Source organism: Talpa europaea (assembly GCF_964194135.1).
Source record: "Talpa europaea genome assembly, chromosome: 15".
NCBI lineage: Eukaryota > Metazoa > Chordata > Mammalia > Eulipotyphla > Talpidae > Talpa > Talpa europaea.
The window spans coordinates 51,376,411-51,388,485 of record NC_140083.1 but is presented as its reverse complement, the minus strand read 5'-3'; the positions used below and the strand labels follow the sequence as shown (position 1 = coordinate 51,388,485).

General features: G+C 38.5%; 1 protein-coding gene across 2 annotated transcripts in view; it reads right to left on the bottom strand.

Moving 5' to 3' along the window:
• INTS13 (integrator complex subunit 13) overlaps positions 1–11,769 on the bottom strand; it is a gene marked incomplete at both ends in the record, with an annotated part of 29,957 nt that extends 18,188 nt beyond the window's left edge. For both annotated transcript variants that reach the window (XM_084254671.1, XM_084254672.1), the window contains 4 exons: positions 745–825; positions 1,240–1,442; positions 9,543–9,617; positions 11,545–11,769. In XM_084254671.1, coding sequence (XP_084110797.1) covers positions 745–825; positions 1,240–1,442; positions 9,543–9,617; positions 11,545–11,769 — 584 coding nt within the window. The remainder of the gene's footprint in view (positions 1–744; positions 826–1,239; positions 1,443–9,542; positions 9,618–11,544) is intronic.
• Between the last annotated feature and the right edge of the window lie 306 nt (positions 11,770–12,075).

The following is a 12,075-nucleotide window of genomic DNA, read 5'->3' as shown; positions in this document are numbered from 1 at the left end:
TTGGAATTTTCAAATCTACAGAAAAGTTGAAAGAGAAGTACTATTCACTTAACACTTACATATCCTGAACCTAGATTCACTACCTATTAGCTATACTTGCTTTCTCTATATATATCTAAGTAGATATTATAATCTTCCTAACTACACTGTTTGAGAGAAGAAATGACAGTTCACTCCTACCATGGCATGCTTTTCTTAGAACAATCCTACTCATTAACACCACCAAAAATCCACATAAGCAAATTAGTAAGAGTTTGATCCAATATAGACTCCACGATGCAGGTGCCCCAAACATGCCCTTAATGCTCTCTTTTTTCTTTTTAAAAACTTCATGCATGGAACACAACATCTTACTGTGTCAGCAAAATTCTGCATTAAGGCAATCAAAAGTCATTTACTACAAGGTATTATGTTTTGATTTGATATTACTGGATAATACCTCCAACAAGTTGCCCATTTACAAATCTGTAACAGAAAATGAGCAAGCCAACAAACGTGCATTCTAAATGTACTGTTTTAACCTTCAGATCACCTTTCCTGTGGGGAAAAAAGTAAAATCGTAAAGTGAAAGAGAAAATGGGAAAAATGTTTCTAGTGAAAACGTTAAATATTTTTTACTCATGATTGGCTTGAGCAGAGGATTCAAGGGAATGCTACAATTCTATTAAAAGTATAGGTGATAACAATAATGAGTACCTACGACTAGTAAACAGCTTGTGTACTTCACTCATAGTCTATACTCACTGATCCGAATTTGCAGCAAGCTTGTTGTGCTCGTGAATTGTCTCCTGGACACAGTCCTCAAGCATTCGTACATGACTATCACTGTGACATAAAAAGATAAAACAAATTTCAAGGAGGAAACAGGAAGAGAAAAAACTTTACATGCGATCCAACTGCAGGATGCTGTTTTAGACAATTAAAATCACTTCAGTAAGGACTATCTTCAGATGCTGATGCAAAATACCAAACAACCAGCTGAAAGACTAGTGAGAACAAAGCAGAGCGACCTACAAGATGACAATGCACTAAACAGTTTTCATTGGGAAGAGTATTTTAGAATAGGCTAAACACACTTTTAATATTAGAAAGGTTATTTGGGATATGCTTAAATGCCCACATGTTAGTCTTGTTTTTTTTTTTTTTTTTGGTCTTTTTTTTGGTCTTGTTTTTTAAAATAAAATTGTAAAAGGACTATAAATTCCGTCAACAAAAGGATTACTATGAATAGCATCTCACCTTTTTGCATTAGTAATGCAGATTATCCGTCCTCTATTTCCAACACGTTCTGCATTCTCCATTAATAGAGTACGAGCCTCATGTTGATATTCTGTGATTTTACAAAGGGTTTCCACTGCTGCAACCAGTCCGTGCAAAATACTGCAACATTCTGGATCTGCCCGTGGGTTAGGAGGTCCAACAGCAGCTAACGCTGCCATTAGCTAAGTAAAAGGAAAAACAGTTATGTTGACAAAACAGTGTGCACAAGGGCCTCCCTGGTGGTGCAAAAGGTTAAGACGCAGCCTATGGGGCTGCCTGCAGCCACTGCAGCACAAGTTCAACCCTGGGCCAGGGAGGTATCCGCATGGTGCAGCAGACCTCTCCTGTCTTACCCACTGCTTCCCTCAGCAATGTATTTCAGTCAATCTGCCTGTTCTGTTCCCCACTCTGTCTCTGGTGAATCCTCTCATCCCCACACCTCTGGCCTGTACCCCAGTTTTGGTATGCATAAATAATAAATAAATCTTTAAAAAAAGTATAAAAAAGTATGCACAAGTCAAAGTCATCACAAGAAAATAAAACTGTGGACTAACATAACTTATAAATATGGATATAGCTGTCCTCAGTAAAATACTAGCAAACTAAATCCAGCAACACATAAAAAGAATTAATATACTATGACCAACTGGGACTTATCTCAGGAATGCAATGTTGATTTAATATGTGAAAATCAGTTAATGTAAATATCATACTCATGAAAAAATATTTTATTCACATGACCTTCTCCACAAACACAGTAAAAACATTTGAAATAACTGAAGACCTTTCATGAGAAAAACACTCAACAAAATAGAAACAGAAGAGAACTTCTCAAGCACATAAAAAGCATCTAGAAAAGACCTACACAATAACACCATGCTTAATGGTGAAGACTGGATGTGTTCCTGCTAAGATCAGGAGCAGAGGAAGGATATCCACTCTCACCCCTTCTTTTCAACAGTATCTAAGGTGCTAACCAGGGTAATTAGGAAAGAAAAAGAAATAAAAGGCATCTTATTGAAAAGGAAGAAGTACAACTATCGCTATGTTGCAGATGACATGATTTTATATGTAGAAAATCTTAAGGAACCCAGTAAAGAACAATTAGAAATATAAGCAAGCTCAGCAAAGTTGCAGAGTATGTGTCAATGGACAAAAATGAACCATAAGGTCTCCCTGGTGGTGCAGCGGGTTGAGCGCTGCACTGTGAAGCTATCCGCAACCTCTGCAGCACTGGTTTGATTCCCAGCCGGCCAGGAAGAAACCCACATGGCACGGCAGATCTCTCCTGCCTTGCCCACTGCTCCCCTCAGCAGTGTATTCGGTCCGTCTGCCTGTTCTGTTCCCTGCTCTGTCTTTGGTGAATTCTCTCAATCCCCCCGCACTTCTGACTGTACCCCAGTTCTTGTATAAATAAATCTTTAAAAAAAAAAAAGAACTGTATTTATATACACTTAAAATAAACCCCAAAGTGTAATTTAGAAAACAATTTCATTTATAACAGCACCAAAAAGAGAAAATACTTGTGAATAAATTTAACAAAAGAAATGCAATTCATGTGCTCTGAAAAATACAAAACATTCATTGTTGAAATAAATTAAAAATTAAATGAATTAAAAAACATGTTCATGGATTGGAAGATTTACTATTGTTAAAATGGCAAAATTATACAAACTGAACTTCGGATTAAACAAAACCTGTCAGAGTCTCAGCTGACTTCTTTGCAGAAATCAGCAAGCTGTTTCTAAAATTCTATGGAATTGCAAGGGACCCAGAACAGTCAAAACTACCTTGAAAAAGAATTAAGTAAGGGAACTCTGCTTTGTATATGCATGAAGATACTCTGGAAGGACCCAGAAATAGCTACTGCTGGTAGGGATAAACAGTGAGGTGCTGGTTAACCTGCTCTCCAAAGGAGAAGAAAGTCCTAATTTGTCATGTTTGCCAACATCTGTGGTTAAATATGCCCACTTCAGCTTCACTGAAGGCTGGGCGGGTAGGAGATGCACACTTAGCCCCCGTGGTGGTGTGAGGAGATGCTAATATAGTGCTCACTGGACAGGGAATGAGGGGGAAGTGTCCTAAGGCTTGCTTTATATTTATACATACACATTGGTATGGAGATGTTTACATATGTATACATGTATATGTCTATGTACATTTTTTTTAAAAGATTTATTTATTTATACAAGCACTGGGTACAGTCAGAAGCACAGGAGGGTGAGAGAATTCGCCAGAGCCAGAGCAGGGAACAGAACAGGCAGACTAACGAAATACACTGCTGAGGGGAGCAGCGGGTGCAGCAGGAGAGGTCTGCACGCTATGTGGGACCCTCGCCGGTGGCAGGGGATGGAACTGGCGCTGCAGAGGCTGTGGGCAGCTTCACAGTCCGGCACTCTACCGCTGCGCCACCAGGGGAGGCCCTGTACATTTTATTTTTAAAGCACACAGGTTTTCCCTATTTATAAAAAGTTTCAAAAAAGAAATTAAAAAATGCTTTGTATGAAAGACTATATGAAGTCCCTAGTACACAGGAGGAGAACCACCATAAAAATTAGCTTTTTAGGGGATGGCTATTGTGGTCAGGTAAAGCAAGAGAAAGCAAGCTGAACTTCTGGAATCTAATGGATAGGGGCTGAAGCTCTGGCTCTACATTTATCACAGTATGATGCTGGTCATTCTGTCCTAAACCTTGTCCTAGTCTGAAGTGAAAATAATAGAAACAATGCCACACTAATGTAGGATACTTTCCAAACTTGATTTAATTTGACCAACAAAAACAAGACCAAACTGCTGAAATCTAACAATTTTGGCAATAATATTTAAGATGGATAAGATAGTTGTGTACTGTAATCAAAGTTACCTAAGACAAACACCTTTTGGCCCCTGTGGGTCTCAGTTCCTTCACCTACAAGGTGAAGGAGTTGAAGCAAAAAATGTCTACAATCCTTCTATCTCATTCTTCAATCAATCCACTTCCTTGTTAGTCATGATTATTCACAATACTAGGGAAAGGTGTGAAACAGACAGCTAAAGCTAGATACTAAATATGTTAACATACATGATTATACATAATTCATATAAAACGTTGATTATTTTATACGATCTTAAACACCAGTGATTTGCCATAAAGTTGCCTCACAGGGTAGTTTCCCCTTCTGTTCACAATTTAAAAGCAGTGAGTGAAGTACTTTCACCTTAAAAAAAAGAGGGAAGCAGCAATTCCTCTTATAACCGAACACCTGCCATTATCAAATAAACACCTTCACTGCACTGCAGAGGTGCAGCAGGAAGAGCTATGCAAATGTGTACTTACTTTTATTCATACACAACTACAGAGGCTTCAAGCTTCTTTCACAGTACCTCTTGAAAGAAGCAAAGCAGAATACCTGCCATTTCAAAAAGACAACGGAGGGGGAATGTATGAAATCTTAATATTTTTTCAAGTAATGAAAGAATAAAGAACATTCTAGAGTGATATAAATGCAATAGGCAAACCAATAAAAACCTACTCAAGGGCCTCCTCTGGTGGCGCAGCAGTTGAGCGCTGGGCTGCGAAGCTGCCCACAGCCTCTGCAGCGCAGGTTCAATCCCTGGCCGCCAGCGAGGGTCCCACATGGCGTGCAGACCTCCCCTTCAGCGCCCGCTGCTCCCCTCAGCAGTGTATTTCGTCAGTCTGCCTGTTCTGTTCCCTGCTCTGGCTCTGGTGAATTCTCTCACCCTCCCGCGGTTCTGACTATAACCAGTGCTTGTATAAATAAATAAATACATAAATTAATCTTTCTATAAATAAATAAATAAAGTGTTCCATTTAAAACACATTTAGATGGGATTATTTCCACTAAAGAATATCCACTAACAGAAATATTTAATTATTAAATAATTCAAATAATGTATTCAAACATTTCACTATTGCCAATCTCTCATGTTCATATTCACCAGTGAAAAACCTTGCAAATTAAAGTCTGTCCAACTAAATAATAACAAAACCATAATCTACCACAAACTGAATACCCTTAGACAAACAATGGTTTAAAAACATGAACTTGATGGGTTTAAGTGTAGATCTATTTATGTTCTCTCCTAGAACTCCACTAAAACTGTTAATGAAGGCATTTAATTCTTTTTAAGGTATTTAAATTAAAAAAACATTAGCCAGGGCCTCCCTGGTGGCTGTAGCATGAGTTCAATCCCCAGCCAGGGAGCTACCCACATGGCACAGCAGACCTCTCCTCCTGACTCACCTGCTGCTCCCCTCAGCAGTGTACTTCGGTCAATCTGCCTGTTCTGTTTCCCACTCTGTCTCTAGTGAATCCTTTCACCCCCCCCACAACTCTGGCCTGTATCCCAGCTTTGTATGAATAAGTCTTTAAAAAAAAAAAAAACCATTAGTCAAGGGTAAAGGGACGTAAACAATAAACACACAAAGATGAAGAGAATGGAAGAGACAACAAAAAACTCATTCCATTCCATTCAATGGCATGGATGTAAGAATATAATGAACTTACTAGGACTAAGGTGAAATCTACCCCTACAGGGGAGAGAAAGTGAGATGATATGTCCTCCAGGACAAGAAGGCATCTAGTGCCACAGAAACCAGGGTGAGGTTATGGGTGGTTTGAAGTCTGTCAAGAAGTACTTGACTTGCAGATCTTACTACCACTCCATCCTCGTAAGTGATTTTCTATCCCCTCCTCACCATAGTGCCTCTGACTCCCGTCCACAATGAAATTCCATGAGGAATTGAATGAAAGGTACCAAGTACAGAAACCACAAAGCATGGTGGAGAGTGACTAAGACACCAAACCAGCATCGCCCAGTGGAACCTTGTGTGAGGGTGGAGATGTTCTCCTTTTGTGCTGTCCAATATAGAGGCACTATCTATGTGTCATTACTAGCTCTGGTACTGAGAAAGTGGATTTTTACTGTACTTGATTTTAAGTAATTTAAATTTAAATAGTAACAAGCAGCTAATCACTACTAGTTCAGAAAGCACAGTACTTGACCAAAACCAAAAAAATTGAGCAGAAATCTGCCTATTGAATGTTAGCACCCATCCTCTGCCCTGGCTCCCAGAAGGCTGAAAATCCCCTTTATTTATAGCACACAAGTAGAAGAGCGAAAGTTCTTTGCCAGAGACCCTGAATAGTCCTAGAGAGGTGAGCTGCCAATTCTGATATCTGGAGGTCCCCCAGTGAATGTAGCTTAAGCCAAAGTGAAGTCTACTCAGCAATACCTAGCACACGAGATGCAGCCCTTCTAATGTGCTTGGTGCCTTATTTCTAAATAAGGTCACACAACCAAATATTAGCAGGCATTTAAGAATAGCCTTAATCTGAAAAGAACTCTGAAAACAGAGGGAGAAGAAAAGTTCAACTATAATTTTACCTTTAATAAGCCTTCAGATTAAAAAATTATACCCATAAAACAAATACATGACAAAATGGACATAATTATTCATCATCAATTTTTTTTAATATACAAAAGGGTTAGATTTATTAGAAGAAAGGGAGAAGAAGATGGTTGCGTAGACACAAAGAGCATCACCACTTTTTATGACAGATGCTCGTGAAAACCACAGTGAGTTATCAATCTCATACCTGTGAGAAAGGCACATATTAAAAAGACCCCCAACAACAAGTGCTGTAAAGGATGTGGAGAAAAAGGAATGCTATTACATTATTGGTGGGAATATGCAACTGGTGCAGTCATTTGGGAGAGTCATCTGCATATACCTTAAAAAACTGAAAAAGGAAATAGCGCACAGACTAGCAATTCCACTCTGGAGCATTTATCTAAATAACATGAAATTATCAACTCGAAAAATTTTATGTTTTACATTGTTTAGTGCAGCACTATTTACAATAATAGCTAAAACGTGGAGACCACCTAAGTGACCACTGATAGAAGACTAGATTAAGATGTGGTCTATCCACACTATAAAATATCATTCAACCCTAAGGAAAGATGAATTGCTGCCATTTACAGCAAACTGGAAGGAGTAGCAGTAAACCAAGTCAGACTAACAAAGACAAATACTAGGTGTTTACAGAGAGAATGATTCGACAAAGCAAGTACTAGTGAACATGAATAAACATGTGAGACTTCTGAGGTTAAGAAGGAGTATTAGGGCCTCCCCGGTGGCACAGCGGTTGAGTGTTGGGTTGCGAAGCTGCACGCAGCCTCTGCAGCGCCAGTTCGATCCCCGGCTGCTACCCGGCCACCGGAGGAGGGTCCTACATGGTATGCAGACCTCTCCTGCTGCCCGCTGCTCCCCTCAGCAGTGCACTTCGGTCCTTCTGTCTGCTCTGCTCCTTGCTCTGGCTCTGGTGGATTCTCTCACCCTCCCGCGCTTCTGGCTGTACCCAATGCTTGTATAAATAAATAAATAAAATAAATAAATAAATCTTTAAAAAAAAAGGGAGTATTAAAAATACTGGAATAAACATTGTAGGGGCCTCCCTGGTGGCGCAAGGGTTAAGAGGCAACCTATGAAGCTAGCCGCAGCCACTGCAGCACAAGTTTGATTCCCAGCCTGCCAGGGAGCTACCCACATGGCACAGTAGATCTCTCCTGACTCATCTGCTGCTCCCCTCAGCAGTGTACTTTGGTCAATCTGCCTGTTCTGTTCCCTGCTCTGTCTCTGGTGAATCCTCTTACCTCCTGCGCCTCTGTATGCATAAATAAATAAATCTTTTAAAAAAAAATTGCAGAAAATATTAAAAATTTTAAAAATTACTGACTACTATTAACGAATGGATATAATTAGAGCAGAAGAGTGTTTAGAAATTATAAATACAGGGCATCCCAGGTGGCGCAAGGGGTTACAATGCAACCTATGAAGCCACCCGGAAGCCTCTGCAGCATGAGTTTGATCCCCGGCCGGCCAGGGAGCAATCCTCATGGCGCAGCGGGCCTCTCCTGACTCGCCTGCTGCTCCCCTCAGCAGTGTACTTTGGTCTATCTGCTTGTTCTGTTCCCCGCTCTGGTGAATCCTCTCACCCCCCACACCTCTGGCCTGCACCCTGGCTCTTGTATGCATAAATAAATAAATCTTAAAAAAAAAAATTAAAAATACAACTAAGACATTCCATTTAAAGGTTAAGAGGAAATGGGTAAAATGGCTCAGAATGTACAACAATGAGGACAATGAGAAAAATAAGGAATTTAATCCAGGAGATATAACATCCCACTAAAAGGGATTCTAGAAAGACACAAAGCATTACTAAACATAGGAAACTGTCCTGAGGACTAGAAAGCCTCACACAATGGATGAAAAAGACCAGCACCAATGCACACTATTGAGTAATTTCTTAATATAAAAGGGGAAAAATATTCTTTAGCTTTTCTAAATTTTCAGAGAGAAATCATGAAGAAGAAATTATATTAGACTTCTCAACAACACTGGAAGATATGAAACAGTGCAGCAGTGCCCTCAGAATTTTGAGGAAACAATTATTTCCAAACTGAGATTTCTATATTCCAACTATGAATACAGCGTAAGGTAAGGCACAGGAATTCTGGATATTAGGCGCTACAGAAACAAGAGATTACACGAAGAAAAAGAAAAAAAATGGGATGTGAAAAATAGAGAACAGTGCACCAAGCCTAGAAAGCAGTCAGTTCCGACTGGGGTGGAATGCTACATGCCAAGAAATAAATGATACTGCTAAATTTCTGACACATTTATGATAAAGATATTGAGAAGTTTTATAAAGACATAGGAAAACCATCAGCATATACACAGAAAACTAAGCAAATTAAGCTATAAAAAAGGTCAATTATAAGTTCCAGGAATAAGCAAATAGTTGCACAAGAATAGAAATAACAACAATGCTAATGATCACTACACTACTTGGCGTACCTGTGAATAACAAAGTATGCAGACATTTCAATGCACACATGGAATTTTGAATTAACCAAAAATTCTGATTTATCAATAATGAGAAAACGGGGGAGGGAGGAAGGAGACAGACACAGTGACATGTGTAAGGGAGAAGATAAAGAATAAATCCTTATCAACAATAATGACAGATAAATCAACAATGCCACAAATAGTAAAAATGTGTTCTTTAAAAATATGGAAGTGGAAACTAGTGGAGCTTAAAAGTTTGCTTCTAGGAATTACGAAAACACTGGAACAGAGATTGCTGTTTTTCTTTCAGTATTAGTTGGTGTTTTAAAACTACACTGATAATATATATTTTAAATCATTTTTAAGGAAAGTATTATCACATTCAGGTAATTTTCTGAAATGGCCACAGCTCAAAACCTAACCATACCTCCTGCAAATTTTGGTCTTCTTGAGTCCAAGAATTTAAAACATGTGCTCCAGAGTCACTTACGATGAAATTCACCTAAAAGATTTCAAAGGAATAATTAGCATTCAACTTCAATTCCCCTTAGCCACATTATATTTTAAAATAACATGCAGTTTCTAAAAATAAATAAATAATATCCTGCATTTCTAGCACTGTTTTGCTGACTGATTCATTCATTTTCCAATGACAGAATGCCTAGTACATGCCAGGTGCTGTTCTTGGCACTGGGGACACGCTGACAGGGATGAACACAACAGTTCTGCCACTGAAAATGCGGGGAAGGCTAGGGCCATGGGGCTGTGGTAAGATAGAAGGCCCTGCCGCGAAGACACAAACAAAGCAATAAATGATCAAGACCATTTTGAAGAGCGCCAGATGCCATGGGAAAGAAGCTAGTTTTCTCCTTCAGAGTGGGCGGTCAGGGCAGGGCTCTTTAGGGAATTGGCAACTGAGGGGTACACAAAATAACCAGAAGAAACAAGACCTGGAAAGCACTGAGGCTGGAAGATCCCAGGTACAGCAAACAGCAAATGTAAACATCTCTAAAAGTATAGCCTCAAAGGGGTGAAGATCAGAGTGGGCAGAGGAGTAGTTAGAAAAAAGGCAATAGTCTTCTCCTATAGGGCACTGAAAGTCAAAGCAACACTTTGGACTTTATTCTAAAAATGCAAGCAGAAAACTCTATCAAGTGAGATGATAATGACAAAAAAATATCGGAAAATATATCTAATGTTGACTATACTCCCTTTTGGGTGAAGGGTAAGATTTATGCTTCTTTTGAGAATCGAGTAAGATTCTTTCTCCTTGATGTATGATCTCTTCTTAACATTCAAGAAATAGTTATTTCCCTTAATTTTAATAACTGGTCTTCTTTTAAGGTTTACTGACATTGGTATTATTTTACTGGCTACTTTATGTTCTCTCACTGAAATCTTACAACAATCATAGGAAGTACGTGTTATGCTGACATAGGAGGAAACTGAGACTTGGAGAGATTAAGTAACAGAATTAAGGTCACAGACTGAAAGCTAGTGTCCTGAATCAATATGTAAGTTTCTTCTCATTACACATATATTACATTAACAGGGGTTAAAAAGCAGCTTGTATTTTATTTGGGAATATATCTGAATGTTTAACAACAACTCTGTGTGTTTACTCTTACTGTCCCTACCTTGTCTAAGAACTGGCTAGGGCTGCAGCAAATGAGACAGAAAGCAAATCATCCATTTGTGGTAACCAAATGACTTTCTCAAAATAAACTACCTGAGATTCTGAAACCTGAAGACAATCTTCATACTTGGAAATTCTATCAACTTCCTAATTTCTTTTTATTGATAAAAACAATTTCCACTTAGCATTCTTAAGCGTCTTCCTTTTAATATGGTCAAATCCTGTAGCATTGTACTACACATACATTAATATACCTAACAAGTCACTTAATTTGTGCTGCTAAGGAATTGTGTGACTCAAAACAAGTTTCTTCTCTTTAAGTGAATTTCTGCACCTCGACCTGGCAGTAATAAATAAGGCTGATAGTCAAACGAACATATGGCTGACAACCAACATCACTTCTCTTTGGCTGGTAACAGATATTAACAACACGGTCAGTATCTGTTCCACAGTGGCCATTATATATTTTGAATATATAATACTTATATATTTTGAATATATACTGTCCCCATTAATTACAACATCTACTTCATAGGACCACTGTGAATTAATACATAGGAGGCATTTTGGAACATGCCTGGTACAGGGAAGTGCTCCATAATTGTCGCTGTTGTTGGCCCCAATTAAACGCACGTAATGTGTTAATCCCAAAGGGGAGTGCTACACAGTTTCCTTTTTAATGTAGTAAACAAACTATTGTAAGTCAAATCTATAGCAAATTCATATATAAAACAATATATTCAGGCAGTTGGATAACTCCCCCATCACAATTTTACTTGTACTTCACACTCACCAGCTTTTTAAAAGGAAATATATCATACATTATTCTACAATATTCCATAGATGATTCTACTGAGCAAGTCCACAATGATTTAGATATGGGGGCCAATGGGATGATTCCTTGGGTCCTATTCTTCACCAGCATATCAAACTCGACATGCTGTCTGCAAGACTCTGCCATGTAAGGGCAATGATCCACAACAAACACTGTTTTATGAGATTCAGAAAAAATCTTCATTTTGTTTCAAGCTGTAAGGGGAAAAACATATTAGCCAAGTGTCTTACATGTAACATTTAATAGTCTAAATTATTTCTAATTAGTGCGTCTTTTCCTCAAGAATTGGTAGGGACATGAGTAATCAGTCTTCAAAGAACTGCATTTAACAAAGCACAAGATTTAATGAGATTATGATGAGAAAGTAACTATCAATTCAATGAATGAGCTACAGCAGATTAATTCTCACTCTATCTGGCACAGGCAAAATTACAGTTCACACATATTGGTCTGCTTTTAAATAACTTAAAATTGTCAAAAGAAAACATT